This window comes from Streptopelia decaocto (genome assembly GCF_964273445.1).
Source record: "Streptopelia decaocto genome assembly, chromosome: 1".
Taxonomy (NCBI): domain Eukaryota; kingdom Metazoa; phylum Chordata; class Aves; order Columbiformes; family Columbidae; genus Streptopelia; species Streptopelia decaocto.
The window spans coordinates 118641462-118663510 of record NC_138663.1 but is presented as its reverse complement, the minus strand read 5'-3'; the positions used below and the strand labels follow the sequence as shown (position 1 = coordinate 118663510).

The 22049-nt window shown below is 41.4% G+C and overlaps 1 protein-coding gene across 1 annotated transcript in view; it reads left to right on the top strand.

Annotated features, from left to right (window-relative positions):
• Positions 1-7512, top strand: part of IGSF5 (immunoglobulin superfamily member 5) — a 31114-nt gene extending 23602 nt beyond the window's left edge. The window contains exon 8 of the mRNA XM_082056873.1: positions 7245-7512. Coding sequence (XP_081912999.1) covers positions 7245-7313 — 69 coding nt within the window. The 3' untranslated portion in view covers positions 7314-7512. The remainder of the gene's footprint in view (positions 1-7244) is intronic.
• The last annotated feature ends 14537 nt before the right edge of the window (positions 7513-22049 follow it).

Genomic DNA, 22049 nt, shown 5'->3' with positions numbered 1-22049 from the left:
CCTTCATGCCACTGCATTTTCTAAGGACAGAAAGTTGTGTTTCTCAGTTGGCTTTCCTTGCCTGAGTACTGCAAACATTTCCAAAAGTTTTTCATCTTTATTCTTCTGGACTTTTTAAAGAGAAACAGGGGTTTTAAAAAAAACCCAAATCTCGAACAACATGCAAACAAAAACCAAACAAAAAACAGGAGGAAGAGAAGTTATCCGGAGAATTTTTTCATAGTGAAGGAGGTCATAAAGGAGTGGACTACAGCAAATTGCCTCTCTCTCCCTGGATAATCAAGAAAAACAAGCAAATGTCCTTGCAGTGCTTCTATGGAGGTCAAGAGGAAGAAGTGAAGAACCAAAGTCCTCCATCAGGAGCAGGGTGGGGAGGGAACAAAGAGACCATCTACTGGTGGAGTCACAGAGATTGAAGTCCTAAAGCCTTCTCCACCTTTGCGAGGTGAAAGATGTTAAGATTTCTGTGGCTTCCTTGTCACCTTGGGGGATTAGGATTAACCACAGCCCAAGGCTAGAAAATAGGTCTGTATGGGCCAAGTTTGAACAGAGAGTTTTAAAATTTAAAGAAGCTCATGGATGTGGGAATGAGATGCAAGGCAATTGCAGTGAATGAAGATTTTTCAAGTTAGCATTTTGACTGGAAAGAGATGATCTTATGTGTTACACAGACCATTCCTCCCACTCTCAGGAGAAAACTGGATGGAAAATTTCAGCACAGGTCAGAGGCACTAAGAAGTCTTCCTGGGTCCCTGAGGGTATCAGCTTCAAATTTGTTCCCTCCTTTTGCATATGTAAAGAGTTACAATTTTAAATGATCTGAGAAATTAGGGGAGACTTTGCATCACAGGTTTTCTTTACTCAGAAGTCCTTGCCCACAGAGCTAACCAGGTACAAATTCTGAAATACCTGCTTGGTCTCATTGAAAAAGGTGACAACCAAAAATCGCTTAGGTCAGCTACTGGCCATTCGAGCTCTTTGTATCAGAAATTAATGCAAAATGTTCATGGAAGATAAATGTTGCCCAGAAATTACAGTGATCAATTCACAACACGAACAAGAGATCTGGCAAATCGTCTTAGGGAAAAGTAATACCTCAGTGAAGAAGAAGGGGGAAAAAAAAGGTGTGTGAGGCATTTAAAAAATGATGAATATCGAACTAAATTATTGAGCTTAGGAAAAAATTACCAGCCACTGGAAGAGGAGGCCAGGAGCATTAGTCAGGGGTGCTGCAAGGTCTTCATTCTGATTACATTAGCCAAGAAAAGGTCAAATGGAGAGTAGAGTTACAGGCTTCTGTTTAATTGCATATTTTGTTACTGTCAGCAAAGGGAGGAGAGTGATCCTTGCTCCTAGTCCCAGGGCTGAGCTCCAGGCCAAATGAGTGTTAGGGATCAAGGTCCCATCCAAGGGGCCATTTCTCATTCTCTGACCCTTGGGCAGAGTTCCTTCCAAAACCCAAGTGCAATGAGGAGGATCCCCTACCTTGGCTCTAGCAGATTTTGGGGCAGTCCTGTAGGCAGTTTAACCTCAACAAGGGCCATGGGGCCAGTTCTGCTAGGTCTTCAGTTCCACCTCCAAGGAACTCCATTTTTTCCAAGTTCCACTGGTACAAAAGGAGCTCTAAGGACTCAGCATCTTGCAGAAACGGACAGTCGCCTACACAGGCTTCAGAATTATTCCATTTACTATGCCATAAATGTCTCCATGACAAATCAGCAGACCATTTCATAAGAGGAAATGCTCATTCACCATGGGCCAGATTCACCCCTGGTGTAATTCAGCTGATTTCAGCAAAGCCACATGAGGCTTGCACTTGCCACCACAGCCACACTTCTCCTTTCTAGTCCAAAGTGAGTCATGGCTCCGTTAATGGGGAAGGATCTATTTTTCTTCTTAACTACTCCAAATGACACTCTATAAACTCAAAATATTATTTGGTTGTGGTTGTGGTTTTATGCTGGGAAGGAAATGAATGATGAATTGTACCTGCATTTATTGCACTGTATATAACTGCTCTGACTCTGAGGATTGTTTGAAAAGAAAAATTAAGCTATCAAAATTGAATCAAAAGGTCAATAAAATAGAAATATAAATGGATGACAGCAAATAATTTTACCCCTACTGATGAAATGTACTGTAGAGTATGTCATGTTATGATATTCATTGGTCAGCATATCTTGATCAAGAGAGTAATAAATATTGATGATACAGATATAGAAAAGACAGGTGCAGTTTATAGTGTAGTTTTTCAAGATGTCTGTGGAAGAAGGGGAGGAGTTTTGTGGGTGGGATTAACCCATAAAAAAGGAGAAGGAATTTCCAGACTGTCTGTCTATTGATGGACAGGGAAATGTGCTGAGTGTACGAAAAGTTGACTATGGGTATTGACTGTAGTTTGCTATTTGAAGCAATGGTGTATCTGAATTATTTTTAGGGTATCCAGAACTTTTGGGCAGGTGTTTTCCTGTAAATGAAGTGAATTCAGAATGAGAATTAAAAACTAAAGGCAGGGGGAAAAATAACCTTCAGAAGCAGAAAGCTGTGTCTCTCTGATTTTCTGTTCCAGAAATGAAAGTTTTGATGCATGCAGATACATTTGGAAGCACTCCTACCACATTAATCTCAGCAATTTGTTCTAATGCAATTAGAGTTGGATTTTTTTTTTTTCCTGGCTAATAGTAGGCAAAACCTTCAGTTTATCATACATTTCCACAGCATCAGTGTCTGAGGAGCTGCCATCTGTCAGATAAGTTTAAAGATCAGAAACCTGTTTCGTAACGCCAGATGTGTGTTCATCATTCATATCACTGATGTCATATAGGTGGCAGAAATGGCTAAAACATGCTTGTAATAGCAGAAGTCCTTCTTTCATTGACTGAAGATCCATATTCAAAACACCACTGAAGGATTAAACCCTGAAATCAGCTGATACACACCCTCATTTTACCTTCTGATTCATCCATGTATTGCTAGCTCTCTTTTTGTCTGGCAGAAGAGCTGGAAGAGATGGCAAGATTTGGACATCTGTTTCCCCAGACAAACCAACAAACTGTGCAAAGCTTTTCCCAGTGTAGTAGTCCCTTTATAGGAATCCCTATAAAAAGGCGTCCGGGGCAGATAAATCAAGTCAACAGGCAGACTTTGAAACATGCGACTGTCAAATATCCATGTTTAACTAGATGCCAAGCTGACAGTACAGAGATCTAAAACTGTGTAAAAGAAATGCTGACAATATTATATCCTTATTGATAGAGGGGACCACCTTAGAAAGTCTCTCCTGTAATGTTGGGCTGTGCAGCAAGCCACTAGAGCCGTCTTTTTTCCTTTCATTGCATAGAATGTAATGAATAATGAAACTACTTTTTCTCAGACTATGACTGGCAGGACTAGTAGAGCACTGAATTAATCTGAAGAAGAAACAACTTTGAAGTCAAAACCAAGCAAAGGCTCTAACAGCTGTAGTTTATCAAGGTTTAAATATGAAATGGTTGTGGTAGTCCTCCTTGTCTGCGTGTTGTATTTGCAATGTCTTGTATCTGAGATCTCCTATAGCATCAGAAAATGAGTTTTAGGTCACTGATCCTCCATTTCAGTGAAGTTACATCCAGTGATCTTCAGTCTCAGTGAGGCTGTGCTACTTTAGAGAAAGCTCCACCGAAAATGGGCCAGTACACAGCATGAGTTGCTTGAAATTCAACCAGTTATTCATTAATTGATATCAGAGCACAGTGAGAATAAAATATAAGTAACCCAAGGCATTTGTTCTAAAGCAAATAGCTATGAAAGATGCAGCAAGGCAGAGGGGAATCTGGCCATCGTGGACACAGTCCCCATCCCAGGAGCAAACTTGCTGCTCGGTTCCTCCTTTGGTGGTGAGGAGAAATGGCATGATGGGGCAGGAAATGGATGGTTCATTCATGCAGATAATATTTTTTAAACAAAAGAAACCTGCTTGGGTTACATTTTCCGCAGTGCTGTCAGGGAAGAATAGGGCAGTCTAGATCCAGCTGGTGCAAATCCTCTTACTCCCTCCCATTCAAAATCAGACACAAAGAAAAATCTTCAGTAGTATTGCCTACTAGTAGCCATAAGTACTGTTTCTTTTGACAATATTACTTGATGAACTTTCTGATTAGCTTCTTTTCTTCTTTAGTAAATTTGGGTGCAATACAGTATTTTCATGCAAAAAAATCTGAGAGATATTCCTACCCCAGTATTCTGCAAAGCATGGAATTCAAATAATCAGCTTTTTCAGGAAGTTTCAGAGACGGCGCTCTGTGAAGTGCCCTTGGACTCCCTCTGAAATTTTCTGGTTACTCAATATGCTGACCAGTTTGGTGTGCTTTATACTCAAAGGACAGTCCACATTATCTGGGAATACATGCTTTCCACGAATGTAATGCTTGCCTTCAGCTTTTTTCAGATTTGTTTTTCCATTCTACTTGTACATTTGTTATTTTTGTGGGGGGAGCAGTAGTAGAGGGCTTCTCAAAACCTCTGCCCTAGTGAGGAAGCCTGCCATAGCAGACTTGTAATTTAAGGATCAGGAAATGCCAAATAACTGTTCTGCCATAAACGGAGCCAATCTCATCATATATTAATCTCCAGGGTAACACAGACCATAGGAAACTTCTGATGTGCTCTGGAAATGAGTGAGTGATGTCTCTGTCGAGCACCCGTCAGGTGGTTGGACCATTTCTGGACTGCAAGAAACTAAGTGCAGCAGAGAGATCTCAGAAAACGTCTCTTGAGCAGAGACAGGCAACCCTGTTACTTCCCAGAGCTCCTCTCTTCTCTGTAGAAATAAACAGTAAAGAAGGGTAAATTTAGAAAACAGCAGTATGTTCTAGCAACAAAACAGGGTGGGGGCTGGGGAGGAGAGAGTTGTGTTTAAAGCAGAAGGCAGCTGTCATATGAAATGTTCCTAGGATAGTTATATTTATCCCATGGTTTTCCTTGAGGTGCTGGGGCTCATTAAACACCAGAGACAGGTTGTCCACATTTTTTATCTGGCATTTTCCTCTGTTGCTTATTCAATAATGTATATGTACCAAATGCATTATTTAAGATGTTTAATACTTGAAGAATACCAAGGCAACACAGACTGTACATGATTAATGCTTCAGAAACAAACTACAGAAAGATTGGTCAATAGTCGGGAAAGAGTTTGAGCTTGATAAAAAATTCTACTAGGAAGAACATTGAAATGTACAGTGATTTCCAAGTGCTTGAGACCAAGTGGGGAAGTTGTGATGAACAGTAGCCAGCAGATACCATCTACCTGGAGGAAGATAAAACCAACACTGGGTCTGGCCACAGCAAACTATTCAACTGTAGTGTTTCATTTAGGAAGCTATGTGAAGATACAGGTTTAAGAAATTTTCATTCCTTAGAGCTACTTTGTAATTATCTATCTGAGGTCTCACCACTACCTTTAAATACCCACAGCATATGTTTCTTGGATGCATTTGAGAATTAATTTTTCTTTGTCGTTTCCTCTGCAATGGTATTTTGTAAAAGTGCATAAGCAATTAGTACCGGAAATCCATTACACTGATTTCAAATGAGGATAGGGTTTTGATAACTGCTTAGCATTTGCCCTACGCAGATCCCACTGGGCTTGGTTTGAAAACAGGCTGCTGTCGGTGGAAGTGCAATCATGCCAGTCATGGGAACTTTAAAAAAAAGCCTGCCTTGGATAAACACTGAGATGTTGAGAGCAGTCTTTCAGACTAGACAATAGAGTAGTGAGGTGGGTTGCAAACTGGCTTAGGGAGAGAAGCCAGAGAGTGGTAGTCAATGGTGCGGAGTCTAGTTGGAGGCCAGTATCTAGTGGAGTGCCCCAAGGGTCAGTGCTGGGGCCAATATTATTCAATATATTCATTAACGATTTGGATGAGGGAATTGAGTGTACTATCAGCAAGTTTGCTGATGACACCAAGCTGGGAGGAGTGGCTGACACGCCGGAGGGCTGTGCTGCCATCCAGCGGGACCTGGACAGGCTGGAGAGTTGGGCGGGGAATAACCTAATGAAATTTAACAAGGGCAAGTGTAGAGTCCTGCATCTGGGCAGGAACAACCCCAGGTTCCAGTATAGGTTGGGAGATTACATATTAGAGAGCAGTGTAGGGGAAAGGGACCTGGGGGTCCTGGTGGACAACAGGATGACCATGAGCCAGCACTGTGCCCTTGTGGCCAGGAAGGCCAATGGCATCCTGGGGTGTATTAGAAGGGGGGTGGTTAGTAGATCGAGAGAGGTCCTCCTTCCCCTCTACTCCACCCTGGTGAGACCACACCTGGAATATTGTGTCCAGTTCTGGGCCCCTCAGTTCAAGAAGGACAGGGAACTGCTGGAGAGGGTCCAGCGTAGGGCAACCAAGATGATTAAGGGAGTGGAGCACCTCCCTTATGAAGAAAGGCTGAGGGAGCTGGGTCTCTTTAGTTTGGAGAAGAGGAGACTAAGGGGGGACCTTATTAATGTTTATAAATATATAAAGGGTGAGTGCCATGGGGATGGAGCCAGGCTCTTCTCGGTGGCAAACAATGATAGGACAAGGGGTAATGGGATCAAGCTGGAACACAAGAGGTTCCACTTAAATTTGAGAAGAAACTTCTTCTCAGTGAGGGTGACAGAGCACTGGAACAGGCTGCCCAGGGAAGTGGTGGAGTCTCCTTCTCTGGAGACATTCAAAACCCGCCTGGACATGTTCCTGTGCGACCTCACCTAGGTGTTCCTGCTCCAGCAGGGGGATTGGACTAGATGATCTTTTGAGGTCCCTTCCAATCCCAAACATACTGTGATACTGTGATACTGTGATAAATAAAATGGTCCTGTACTTATTGTTGTAATTTGTAATGTATTAGGAAAGCAATGTCAGATGTTAAGTTTTTATTACAGCTTAATGGGTAGTTTCTTGAAGAGACCTAGAGGGGGAAAGCCCAACATCATATTTTACTGAAAACAATACAGACTTCAGAGTTCACAAGAAGTTCTCAGACAGCATAAGACCAACTAATGCGTTCCCAGAACTGCCTCAAGTGTGCTGCATGTAAAGCTTTTAGTTTGTTCTGCTGTTCATATTTTCCATTGTATTTAGATTTTCAATGGGTTGTTGATGATAGATTTCATTTTGGTATGATGCTTTGGGGTGACAAGTTGGCAGGTGACCTCCTGAGGACCCTTGTGGTGCTGTTTTCTAGGATATCTTTTAGTTCTGTAACTTCTTTTTTCTCTCCCATAGGTGCAGCCTCAAAGACCTACTGATTATCCAATCAACCCAAAGAAAATTAGAAACATGACACTTGTTTAGGAGGGACTTCTCCAGGAAATTTCTCTGTTAATCTGTTGCATTTTATACGTGTGGCTGGCTTCCTGCAGCAGGGAAAGGTTAACACCAATTCTCTCAGTGTAAGCTCTAAGTTATTTTTATTTCTTTTCTCATGTAATGAAATAAAAATGCAACCTTTATAATGAGGCATATGCTATCTCAGCAACATAATGGACATAAATGACAGCCTTAACTTCATAGACAATGAATTTGATGGGACTCTACAAGAGCAAGAATATGTGCTTTGGGTCCCAAGAGAATCAGCAAAACTCCTATCAGGCAGAAATGTGAGGTTATCCACAGCAGGACCTGTGACTAGAGCTGCAAGACATTTATTAGTTCAGAATAAATGGTTAATAATTAATACTGGTTAATACCATATGAATTACTTTTTAATGTACTCTATGTACAGCTGATCATTTCAAGATTATAGATCCACAATATTTTTCAATTTCCGTTCTGTAATAAAATCAAGGGAAGTTTTCATGAGGGTTATTTTGAAATTTCCAAACTGTCTTTGGACCAGAAATGAATTTGTTTCATTTTCATACATTCTTTTGTTAAAGGTATTTATCTTAAATCCAGTGTTCCAGTGTTAAGTAAAAACCAATCACCCATGTGCCAAAAAAAATCCTGTTTTGTTTGAAATGTGAAAATCTGAAGCTGTAAAATGTGCATTTGAAATTCCTGACTTTTAAGGTTATTGCCTGAATGCTGTTTGTCTCTCTTCTACTCGTGGGCCAAGTTTTGCAGCCAAATGGCTTGGGTGCCAGCAATGGCAGCTGCTGGTATTCATGATGGACGTCAGGGACAGAGTTGGTAATGACCACACTAAACGCCCTTTAGTTAGGCAACCTAGTCAGTAGAGCAGATCTGACATGCGGACACTATATGTGCCTTCCCAATCTAAAAAAATATTATTTCTAGCTGAAATGTTTTGTCTGAAATTTTGTATTTCATAATAAAAAGTTCAATCTTCTTAGATTTTACAAAAAGGCAAACTTCTTCCAAAAAAAACAAGTTATTTTCAGTGTACTCGTCTTTCTACCCACTCAAAGAATTCTGAATTATTCAGTGTTTTGCATGTTAATCTTTTGTATGAAACAATGCAGGTACTCTTTCAGTGCTGAAAGAAGCTGCTACATAGAATTACTTTCAGTGATAATCTGTGCAACAAAAATAAGAAATTTGAAACCTGATCTCAGGAAAAATAAGTTGTTTTGCATATTTAGCATTTGGCATCTCATTGAATTGGGACAGATTTTTGTACTGCTAGTCGCATTTTCAGTCAGTCTGTCAGAATAAGTGCTGAGGCCAATTCATGGTCTGCCACGTGCAATTGTTTACAAAGCTGTTTTAAATTCTTGCCATCTACACTCTTTATGTTTTGTTTGGTTAAGGAGGACCTTCAAAATGCATTCCCATTGAATGTAATTGTACCAGCAGAATGGTATGTAAATAGCTATAGGGTTTTACAGAGAAAATACAAGCAATTTACATTGTGGAATATTTGTGTTTTTTCCTTGAAATAACCCTCCACTGACAGAAACAAACACCTACCTTATTCTGGTATTGCTGACATCTCCTATTACTGCTGCAGCTCATTGTAACCCAACTGCAAACAAAAATCCACTTTATTAGAAGGATGTCCGTGGCATGAGAGAGACAGGCCCAGGGATAGAGCGGCCTGTGACTTGGGAGTGAAAAACAAGGACTTTTGGCTTGCTGTGCTCACGCATGATTAGCACGTCTTTTGGCTCTCAGAAAAGTAACCCTGTGGTACAAAAATGAAGACGGCCTGAAGGCAGTTTTTTTTCCCAGCACAAAATGTTGATTAAGTAGAATATATTTTGAAAAGGAAACAAACTCTACTGTGGTGTTTATCTCAAAACCCTTTATTTCAAGCTTTGCTTCAGTATTATCTGGTGTTATATTAAGCAGCCAACCTAGAACTGAAGAAAAACTTCTCTTTAATTGATCTATATCCTTCCACATTAATAAAAAATGGCTATATTGAGAACACGGGCAAAAGGACACATGCTCTGAGCAGAAAGATAAACTCTTGTGTCAGTAATATGGTGCCTTCCATTCTGGGGAATCCCCATTCTGATTTCCACACTGTGCTACCTGGTGCTTGAGGCTCTTCAGAGGACACCAACAGTGCTTCCCAAGCTGGTTTTCACCCTGTGGTTGGGCAAAAGCACCTCCTGGTGCTACTGTTGAGTGAATGAGCTGATGTGAGACCCCTAATCTGGGAACCATGTGGGAGCTTGCTGGCTGCTCCAAGCTGGGGCGGTCGGACATCAGAGGCGTGCAGCCAGGTCACCCTCCAGCTGTGTGTCTTGCCTGGGAGCCGGGAGTTCTCCATCATGCCACACTGACCTCGGAGACCACTTGCCAGCAGATGATTGCCAGCGGACAACATGCAGCAACAACAGAAATTACACCACACTTACTGCTCATCCCACTGACTAGAAAATGCAAAGTTTTTTTGCATAATTATGTACCACAACCATGGAAGAGTGCACATTAACCAGAGTCTGGAGCTATTTTCCTTCCTGCCAGCTACAAGAATGCATCCCACACAGCTGTGGTGTACTCTTCAACAACATTAGCATGAGGTTGAAAATTCTTATGGTGTCCTCAAAATTTATAGTTGGGAGCATTTGTATGCTTCCAGATTTGTTTTCTGCAGGTATGTTATACAGCCTGTATATCATCTCCAGTACTAGCTGTTACTTATGTTTGCAAATACAGCTCTACAAACAACAATACATAAAATACAGAGACAATTTTTAGCACACAGGGAACATAAAATATACAGACACTTTCAGAAGACAGAGTAGACTAAAAATATTGAATTTCAGGCACTTTATGGAGACACCAATCTTTTGTACACATGCATATCAATTTATAATTATGACTTGAGGGACATTTTAGTGATCTAGAAACATCTAGTTTTTTACCACTCACAGACTGTGCACAGTTTGATAGTATAAAACCCTTCCGCATTTCTTTACAAAATGTTCTGATTTGAATTCCAGACATGTATATGCAAGAAAAAAAACATTGGAGATAAAAAGTATTTCATTCTGCAGTTAGATTTCCAGAAATTGTGTCACCAGTTTTATATTTCACAGAAAATTCAGGCTACCTTTAGTACAAAGCCACTTAAAAATACACTGGCTCCATGTGGAGGTTTCTTTTTACAGTAAACAAGACCCTCAGGTTTGTGTGGGCTGAGCAGAATCAACAGACGAACTCTTACTCAAGGATACTCACAATATTGATGAAACATTTGGTTTCTTACTGATCTGATTGAATAGAACTTCTATGTTCAATATTTATTTGGTACAATATGTAAGACATGGTGCTGCTAACCTAAAATACACCATTCTCAAGTATCTGGACCTCCCTGTGACAGAGATGGGAAATCTTTGGTTACTGGCTTCCCTGCCTCTTTCCTCAAAAGGACCCTGTGTGAGGCAGAAAGGACACAGATTCCTAGAAGCTTCCTCAGCAGAAGTTCCTGTAAAACTGGAGGATGGTCCCCTCAAAGTGTTGCAGATAACTCATCTTATTACCCTTTCCTCTGCAACCAAACAGGTCTTACCCATCTAAAATGGGGCCCAACCCCAACCTTCCCTCCCTGAATTTCACGAAATCCCACACCCAAATTCCCAGAATGAGAATATAATTAATCCAGTGGCCCCGTGGTAACTGTGTAATAAAAATGAAGCAATTAGTATGCACCAAAATGGTCTCATATGGTCAAGCTATAACAAAAAACCTTAACTGCCAATAGGGGCACATTTATCTCCAAACATATTGGGTATCTTAATACTTTTTTTAAGAACAGCCTCCAAAAACCCATTCGAAAGATGAGGTTGAGAATTGAAATTCATAAAGCCACTTGATGTGGAAGAGCACGCTCTCAGTAGATATGACTTTTATGATTAGGCTCTCTTCCTACTCACCATGATCAGCTCTTGTTCCCCAGGCTATAAACTACCTGTCTCTTCTTTGCCCTAGGTCATAAGCAGATTCATTTAACGTTGACTTCCACTGTCTCTCAGTTTTCTCCCTCTTTACCGTCCTTTCCTCTCCACAGCTACCAAATATCTTTTTTTTAAACAAAGGCCTAATTGCCACATACCTAACTAACATCTGAGCATTTGTTCTCAGCTTGTATTTAGTTCTGAAAACTGCTGCTTCTATTTCAGACCTGAATAAGGGCTTACATACCTGAAAGTTTACCTAATACTTCCAGCAACACCAGTTGAACCAATAAACCATAATACCTTTACCTGCAAACTTTATCCAGCCTGTGCACACACACTGACAGCTGTGTATTTCCATCCATCATTTAGCCACTCCTCATATGGCTTCCCCTCCAAACCCTTCACCAACTCTATAGCCCTCTTCTGGTCACTCTCCAGCAGCTTTATGTCCTTTTTATCCTGTGTTGCCCAGAACTGCACACAGTGCTCCAGGTGAGGCCGCACCAGTGCAGAGCAGAGCGGGACAATCACCTCCCTGGCCCGGCTGGCAATGCTGTGCTGGATGCACCCAGGACACGGGTGGCGCTCTTGGCTGTCAGGGACACTTCTGGCTCATGTTCAGCTTGCCATCGACCAGAACCCCCAGATCCCTCTCCACAGAGCTGCTCTCCAGCATATAGTCCCCCACTCTGAATGTACAGCAAAGTTCGGCATATTCCAGGTGTAAAATCCAGCACTTGCCCTTGTCTGCAGCTCTGAACAAAGTTCCTGCCCTTCTGCCTTGAGGAATTCAGCTTTCTCTTACCCGTTCCTCAGCTTGCTCTTTGTTCTTTGGGAGGTGCATGTTGTTAACAACTCCTTTACATTATCCTGGAAACCACGGTGCTTTATGCTAGATTAGCACAGATAGTTATTTAAATGAATATGGAAATTTGCTGGCACAGAGGAATATTGCAACAGGCTATTCCTTTTGAGCTCAGAGAATTAGTGTCTGGGAGCTTCCAGTGGCATTTGGTGTTAGCTCTCATAGCAGAACTCACATCACACAGATGTTATTTATATTGTTTATTTTCCACTGTGGTATGATCATTCCCTCAAATGAGGCTTACACTAAGTGATTTTTTTTTTTTTTTTTTTTTTTTTTTTTTTAAATCCTGTATTCCAGGAAAACACTCTGTTTGTTTTTGTTTGGAGGAAAGAATGCCAAAATCCAGGGAAAACAATACTGAGATATTTTTATTAGAGAAGCCAACCAGATCAATCTCAGCTCTGCCTTCAGCTCATTAGCTTCCCAACACAAAATGCCCAGGGGCTGCTCTGATCTCGGATCAGCTCATCTCTGCTATCGATCCCCTCTTTCCCAACGACTTTCCAGTCAGATACTGATGCTGTGCTCTCAGCTCCACTCGTTTAGACTGTGTGTTCACACTCCCTGGGTCTTTCTGCTGCAGACACCAGTGTTGTTACCACCTGGTTTAGATCTCCTGTGCCAGGGCAAAGCAGGACTTGTGGGTCAGAGCTCTTGTCCATTGGCTGTTAGTCTTTCAGAGATGGTGGCGGACTGCATTTTTCTTTCCCAGGAGAGTAAGAATTCACATGGTGCTACGAGCTGCCAGATGCTGAGACTGCTCCATACTACTCTTCAGAGACACAGAATTTCACGTAGATGTTACTCTACTCTCCTTCCAAAGGACAGGCAATGAGTCCCCCTTCATGAGGCAATACATTTATCCAGTTTTACTACAAAGCCATACAATTTGTTCAAATGAACAATATGCCCTTTATGTTTATCTCAGCACTCCTCTTGCTTGTTGCAGCACCTATACAGAAGCCAGTAATCTTCATGGTAATTGCTGATCCACACTGAAAGAGTAGTGGGGCAGCTTGAAAATTAGCCCTATGGACTCTGGATTGCATTACTGCAAAACAGAGACTATTCTGTTAAAATACAAGAAAATTTAGCAGTCATTTCTGTGGATATCTTCATCTTGGAAATTTGCAGGGCTGCTCCCTGATCCTCTAAAGCAGGAAACTTACATAAGCTTACATGTCAATGTAGTAGTTACATTTATACAGTCCTAAAATTACATTTGGCCCTTTGAAAGCAACCATAAGGCTGATATGGCCCTGGTGAAAAAGAGCTCGACATCCCTGCTCTAAAGCCATCCTCATTAAGCTCTACATTGTCAACCATGCACTTCGATGCTGCCTATGAGGAGGTGGTACCTCAGCCTGAGCTCAGAAGAGACTCTATATTTGATCACTGCTTCAGAGTCTCCATGTGTGAAATGAACAACTCAAAGAGGACAAACCAGACCTTCTGAGAGATGCAGTATCTATGGCAAACCATCACAATTGATTGGGGAGGCATCTGAGCTGGCAGAGGAACAGCTACTTTTCCCTACTCCCTTTATCCATTGCCAGAGCAGTCAAGATTCTTTTCCCTTTGTTCATACAAAATCTTTGCTGATTTCAGTGGGGTAAGGCTATTTTAAAATTAAAAGACTTTTCTTACTGGGTAGGACTATCCAGAGCTACAAATAACCATATTCCTTCCAAGGCTTCCATATTCTACATTTTTTTTCCAACATATAAATATTAGCTGTGTGTATTTAATGTGTGTACAAGATGCATGTACTAAAGATGATGGAACACTGGGAAGTTGCAGGGGCTGAAAAGTGCAAGGTAAAGGAGGAGGTGGCTGTGGTAGAGAACATACATTTCTACTGCTCTGAGCTGATATCTTATAGCTGAGGTCCTGAGAGAACTAATGAAATAACTTAGCTTTCATACGCAATTTTGATATCATCCATAAGAAGCTTGTCAGAGCCCTGAGTATGTCAACAGGCTCTGTAGCCATTTTTCTCTGTAATCCTCCCCTGCAGCCTCTTCTACCCTACACATCTAAGGGTGTAGCTGCCTGTGTTTGTGTTTGTGCTCTGCTCCAATACGGTGGTGCTGTGTAACCATCAGTCACACATCTGTGAACACAGCTGAGTTGTGAGGATGAGTGGTCTCTTACAGGGCTTCTGCTTGTGCACCCTGTGCTGCCTGGTTTGGGGGCTGTGGTACCCCCCTGCAGGCAAACACAGCCCCAGCCTGTGCACCTCTCTGGCCCTGGCTCCCTTCACTTGCTGGCTGGACCTTGAACCAGCTTCCCATTATGGACCTGGGTTGTCATCTGGGCTTTTGACTGACCTGGTGGCAGCTGCTGGAGATGCTCTGCTCTTGCTCTCTGTGTCCCGTGGGGCTGTGCCTGCCCATTGTGAGGACCTGCACGCCCCTGGCCCACTGCTCCTGGCAGCTGGCAGTGACCCTGCCTGGTGGAGCAGCCCCACGTTGCTGCCCCTGACACCAGCTGCTGCTGCTGGGCCCTCTCTGAGCTGCACAGAAGTCCTCAGTCTCCTGGTAAACAGCTGTAGGAATTCCCATTGTAAGAAAGGTTATATTGAGGACAGATTTAAAAGTTGTTTTTCCAGATGCCATAAATTCACTAGTACGTCTTATGTAGTTTCCTACTGGTTGCACGTTACAACAAGGAGCCCCCTCAGCCCATTTAGGATCAGAAATGCTTCCAGATTTAAACACAATCCCACCATGAAGCAATGAGGCACAGCATTGCCCTGGATTGGTCCTGCCACAGGGTCTCTTTCTGCAATGACCAGAGTATGGCTGCTGCCTTACATCCCTCCCTGGACACAGGTGGGAACACCCTTTACTCAAATGGAGTAGCCAGGTAGCCTCTCACTTTGCCATGTAACATGGGAACACAAGTCTACCAAGTGGTTGTACAGGCAAGAGGGACACAAGCCATTTGTCTTTACTAATCTGTGTGCATCAACACAGGAAGGCCAGAGCCACTCGTTGCTGTTGCACCGCGGTACTGCCCCTGAGCAGATGGCTAAAGAAAATTTGATCTGTGTCCAGAAACCTCTTTGGTGTAAGTGCTCTCCTGCTGAGCAGCTGCAACGAAGTCATGTCTGAACTATGCATACTTAAGCTGCACTACTGCAAACAATATTTTGTTTCCTTCCAGAAAAGTTTTCTTTATTCCCTTCTCTGCATTTTTCTTCCCCTCTGCCCTCAGTTTGTTGTCACATCTCATAGCTTCACTTGTTTAATTGGGAACCCAAATCCCTCGGAACAGGTGCCTTGACTCCTCAGCTGGTTGTGAAGCTCTGTGACCAGCTACATGGCATCAGAAAAATAATAAGGAATTAAATCTATATCCCTTTAACCTCAGTGATCAGATTGCTGACAAATTTTGCCCTGCATTGCAGATGTGATTCAATTATTGCAGTGAACCTAATGAGAAATAATTAATGAAGACTTTGTAATGCGTATTGGGAGGATCATCCACCAAACCAGGAAGGTTTTCTTTCTTCTCTTGCTGTATTGCTACACTCAGCAACTTCATAGCCAATAAGTTACAAAGCCTTGATTTCCTTAATTTCAACTGCTAATCCCTTTTGATAGGGCAGAGATAGATACAGTTAATGTCAGATGATTATGAAGTCATTGATGGTGCTCTGAAATGGAAACTATAAGAAGAGCCATGAGCTATGGTTACTGATGTTACATTACTCAGGTCACTGTTTTGCTTGGTTTTGTTAATTCTGCCACTGGATAAGATTTGTCTAGGAGACAACTATGTCCTTTGCACCCTTTGCAGCTGCTTAATGACGAAAGTTTGCAGTGGGCAAGCGACAGTGCATGCCATTTCTCCTTTTCTCTGTGTTTATCTTCCAGGGTAACATTGCCTCCAGACACACTCATGGGTCATTGACCAAGTTAATTCAAAACATCAACTAAATAACCTATAATTGCAATGATTTACATGTAAGTGCTAGGCTGTAACTGCACTGTTTTTCCTACCGTGAGTGCACAGTGCAGAGTATTCAGCTCACGCTGCCTGAGCTGAAGTTATGCTGGAAACCTCATAGGTGAGAGTTCATTGAACTCAGTTTACTCCTCTTGCTGTGTTTTTTGCTTCGCAAGCACACTTGTCAAATTAATATAATTGCTAGCACAGGCTTGTGGTTTGTGTTGTTTTTTTTTTTTTTTTTTCTTTGCTGTCAAGGAGCAAGAGGATTTTATGAAGGCTTCCAGATCTAACTAAAAGGTCAATTGACATAATCAACAATTTAAGTAATAAATCTATTATCACGCTTTCCATTTCATTACCCAATTAATGATTCCTTCCCTTGGGTTAGGATTGGCATTTCAATGCACAGAGCATGATGATTCTCAATAGCAAGGTACGTTATTTAATGTATTTTATGGCTAAGATAATTTATAATACAAAAACTGCATAGGACATAATGGTTACTTTGTTCTCTAGGTATCAGTCATGTCCTCCTTTAAATTAGAAATGTGTATAATGAAACAAGGGGAATAAATATCTAATATGGAAATGGACTTGAGTTGGGATGTTTATGTGCATGCATATGTGCATACATGATACTAATTGAAACTAGCAAGAAACATATTCTGACAATGCTTTTGGTTGCAGTCCAAAACAGTTCCCCCTCCTTCGCAGCAGTAAGGGAGGAAGGAGAATGTGGACAGGAAAGATGCATTTCAGCAGCAGAAAGCAGAGAGAAGCTGACTCTCATGTCTTCTCTACCATCGTAAACCAAACCTCCTTCATTTGAAACCGTTTTGTTTAAAGACATTACACTGAACATCCTCTGGAGTGACTGAGACCAGATACTGGCCTATTCTGATAACAACTGTCCCAAGAGTCAAATCATGCACTACTAGTTTTCCAGTTTTGTACTAATCATAATTGCCTTTTCCCACTAAACCCCATATATTGCTGATATAGGGTACATAGGCTGGCGACAGTATTTTGTCACTTCTTTTTAATACTGAATTTAAACATGGTCTAAGCAGCAAACTGTTTACAAATGCAGAACTGGGAGTGTCATTAACTGTCTTGCTTAATGAGGTATTAGTAGCTATCATCCAAAAGCTTGAGAATATATATAAAATACGCTTTCACCTACTTCTCAGTCCTTGGCTTGATCAGTGCCTCATCAAATTGACCTCTCAATATCAAACAACAACAGAAAATCCCATTAGGAAGCAAAGCTTCAGAATTCATTAAAGATCTCGAGTCACCCATGCGGGGCAGTGCAGGACCAGCAGGGATTTCCTCCCACACCAGGGTAAGAGAGGTCCAACATTAGGCAGCCTTTGCCCTTAGGCTCTGGATTCAAAGATTTTCTGCCTCCCAGAAATCTTGGGCATACTTCAAAGGCCAAGAAGTGTTGTGGCCTCTAGAGGTGCACCACTCAGAGGCACTTACAGTGCGAGATTGGTACAGCCATGTGTCGCGGTTGAGACGGAAAGTGACATGGACCAAGTTCTTCCAGGATGAAAGTAGTAGATGACATTTATTGCTACAAGTGCATTTTTATACAGTTCTACCAATTCATGTGTCTCTTCACTATTGGTTAGAAGTTACAGCAGTAACATCTCATTGGCTAATTTTGCTATCATGCATATTACTCTTCTACTCCCTTCTCTCTCACGGGTACAAGTTAATATCTCCGGATACTCCTTTACTCCCATCCTTCTCAAGGGTAAACTTTAATATCTTCAAGGCTGATCTCTATTCCCATACTCTCTGTCAAGGATTCCACAGACCCTCTGTAGTTTCCCACAGCCATGTGCAGATAGAACTCCACAACCAAGTAACTACATAGACTGGTTCTCCACCCAATGAACAGCTTGTGACCATATGGCAGTGGGAACCCTGATAGTGTGTATAACACTGCTAAGATATTCCTTCAAATACAGAAAATGTGCTAGAGATAGGAACTACAAGGAGTTTATTGTACACATAGAAGCTCTCCTTCATAATCTGAAATTTGTATTCAAATATTTTTACATATGTAATTCCATTCCATTATTAACAAAGATAATGCAAATGAACAAAAATAATCTCCAAGCTCTAGGTCAGAATCCATTGAGCATGATGTCCAGAAATTTATTTCAGAATGTTGCACTGTGTTTTCTTATGTGGACTGTCTTTCATAGCTGTTCCTGCGATAACACAAGAATCTCATGGATGCTGGCCCTACACTGATCTGGGAAACCTGACAACCTCCAGAGATCCCTTTCAAACCTAAATTATTCTTTGATTCTATGGATCTATTTGAAACATGAAAAAAGGTAGATAAATGCTCAACCAAATGGCAACGTCCTCTGTAAAAGAAGCTGCTAAGTTTTTGGCCTTTCTTGGATAAGAGGTGTGTTATTTAATGCCCTTCCTTTCCTCAATATCAGGTGAACTCACCTGTTTACAGTTGCATAACATCATTAAAGTTTCAGATTCTGAAACTTTAAATACAAAGAGATGATAAACTAAATATTTAAGAGAACCTGGGATTAGATTTCACTGACCTTCACAAACTCCTTTTAGCAATTACATAAATGAACCCACTTACTATTCGCAAAAACAGACTGCCTGACAAAATGTAAATCCAGGACTACTACGGAGTTTTGCAGCTGAGATCAGATCTAGTTAGTCCATTAGGGACAAGGCCAGTGCTTTGTCATGCTGCCAAGTCCACTGTAGTGGCTGAACTGCTTTTAATTGACTCAAAATGATTTTCTTTCTGATCATTTGAGGGAGCATGTACTGGACTTTTATTTTGGTCAAATCACAGAGTACCAGGGTAAATGCTAGACTCCCCTATGCTTCACTGCACTAGAGCTGCACAGGGACAAACCCACTACACAAGAATGCATTACATCTAATTGCACTTTTTTTCTAGTCCTAAGTAACACGATGCAGCTATTTTTAATTTCTGTAGAGCAACAAGTGTTAAACAAGCGACATGTCACCTAGCTTGCATTTTCAAGAGGGAGGATAAGAAGAAAAAAATGTAGAAGCTGCACAGTGCCAGACACACAGCCTGTGAGGCTGGAACTGGGGGATCCCACAGCTTGGCCTTGTTCTCACCCTCCCCCGCTGCCATCCATAGAAGACTGTCATCTTTTATGGGAAGAGTTTTTGTGTCAGCCCTTAGGGTATATCCACAATAGCTAAAAAATATCTTCGGGTGCTTTCTTTTCCCTCATCTAACTAGAAAGTTAAAGGAGAGGGAGGCGAAGAGAGTGATGCCCTGTCAGGACACAAATCAGGGTGGTCAGTGATGTCCTGAAATTCCCTCAAGGGCAACTTGTCCTTTCATGGTCCACAGGGGGATCCCAGCCCCTCCAAGCTCACCTTCTGATGGTGCTTTGGAAATACCACCAAGGAAAACTCTGTGCTGAATAAAATGGCACTGTAGTGAGTCAGGACAGAGAATCACACCTCTTTTTTGTTCATGAATCTATTTTAGAGTTACGTTGACCTTTATAAGAACCTTTACTTAATAGCACCTCAATTAAAGATACTGGGTCAGAGACAGTGCACTTTCTAGCAAGCATAGAAGTTGGACAGGGCCCTCAGAGAAGTCATCAACCATTAAATTGAAATGTCACCGTTAGCCCATAGGAAATGGCTAAATGAGGTGTTATTATTGGTAACACAGACATTATAGAAGAAAGATGAAGGAAACAGAACTTAGGATTTCTCCTCTGTTAAAAGTGAGATGCTTTTAGTGAGGAGTCATCCATTATCTTCAGTCAGCTGTGAGTCCCTTTTATTTCCATCTCCATTTTTATAATTTCTTAATATAAAAAATGCAAACAACATCATTAAAAAAGATTCAGCCGTATTAGCTGTACCTATTCATCAGCTTAGGTATTTAGGTGCTGAACATGCATAGCTGTGTTTTCCTCACATACTTTATGTTTTTTTTTTCTTTTTGATACCTCATACTCCTCTCAGCAAACCAGCTGTTGCTAAAAGGAGAGATTTAGCTCAGTGGCACAGAACAGGCTGTGTTAAAGTGCCTGGTTTTGGGTCCCTGAGCACACCCATTACTAAATGGGTATTTCTAGAAGGCAGCACAATCTGTCTCAGTCTGTTGTTGTGCTTCACAGCTCAGAAACTAAAAAGTGCTGATTGTAAAAGTTTTCTTTGACTAGTTCAGTTTCGGAATGTTAACTAAATATCTTTGCCTTGACAAGTGGAACAGACCTCATTTTGTGAATAAACTAAATGTAAGAAATAGACCTAGAAAGGACCTCTTGAAGAATCAAGTCTGTATCATGCTCCCTATCTCCATCCAACATTACTTACAATGTTGATGCTAACCAGCTCCTTTTAAAAAACAGACATGTAAGGGTCAAAAAGCCTTAGAAACTGAGGTTGAAAATGCCAAAGCTTCACATATCCACAAATACACTTTAAACAGATGTTTAGCAGTAGATACAAATCCTTCTGCTTTTTATTGACCTTCCTATGTGTATTGATAATGTTTTCCCTCCCCAGCTAACTGCTCAGTCTTGATCCATGCACTCAGCTCACCCAGCCTGAACAGCAGAGGCAAGCTCCTGCTCTCTGAGAAAGTGAAGGACCTCAACATGTGTTTGCATGATGGAAGAGAAGAATTGAAGTATGTTTGCAGTGGTACCCTCATTTTAGCAGCTGCTAATTATGGATAACTTTGACCTGGCGACTTCAGCTTCCTTTTACTGGAATATGTTATGTGTAATTACTATCAATACAGCACTAAAAAGGTTTCTAGGGCAAGTGGATAGAAAGAGTTTGAATGCCTTGACTTTTTTTTTTTTTTTTTTTTCCTGTAAAATGTCTGGCAAAATTTGAGAGTGCTGCAACACAAAGATCAGAGGTTGTTTTGAAGCCTCTGCTCTGTCTAATGATGAAAAGCAAATAGGGGAGAAACCTTTCTGAAATCCAGCTGTTACAGAGATCAAACGAAAACAAAAATTCCAGCAGCTCCAGTAATCACAGCAGCAGTGCTGGGTGGTGCACAGCGGAAGGGGGTCTCGTAGCACCACCCTTTACTTTTGGCCAAACCAGCTTTCTGCAGCTGGAGTAGGAGAGAATGCTGATCCCTCAGTTTCATGCAGAAGTTAATGCTGGCATTGATGTCACCTTTGCAGTACACTACAGCCCTTCCGAAGGGGAAAAGGGTCCCTGACCCCTCTGCAGCAGTCAAGAGCCAATGAGACTCTCCTAGAAGTCTTATTTCACCCTGGCATATACAACATGCATATATGTATAAATATATTTGTGTATATATATATATGCAGCACCTGATGCTCTCAGCTTGTACTGGAAAGAAATTATTTCTGCAAGATGCCACTGACAATTTTGGGGAGAAAAAGTCTGATTTTTCCTTTGTTTGTTTAATCCAAAGAGCACAGAAAGAGGTGCTGAGCATGGAGAATTTGCCCTTAATTTCCCCAAAGTCACTGAAGTAAAGTAAGGGAAGAAGTAAACTTTAAACTTCCTTATCTCTCCATACTGCAAGTTATAATTGTGGATCTTTTAAATCACATTAATTCATTTGTCTGTACAGAGATTGAAAATTGTTAACTGATAATTATTTTGTCTTTTTACCTTTTAATTAAAAAGTTAACTGCCATGGGTAAGTGCCAAAAAACATCTGAATGCTATAAATTTCCACATCCTCCGGCTTCTGCAAAGCAGAGCCAATCAAAGAGTCAAAACCCACAACACTTTTCAGCCTTCAAAAGGTTTAGGGAATTTGGCTTAAACCGAGAATGGCTTTCTTTACACCAAAGTTAAAGACAGATCTCTGAATTGCACCATTCTGAATTATTTGGCCAG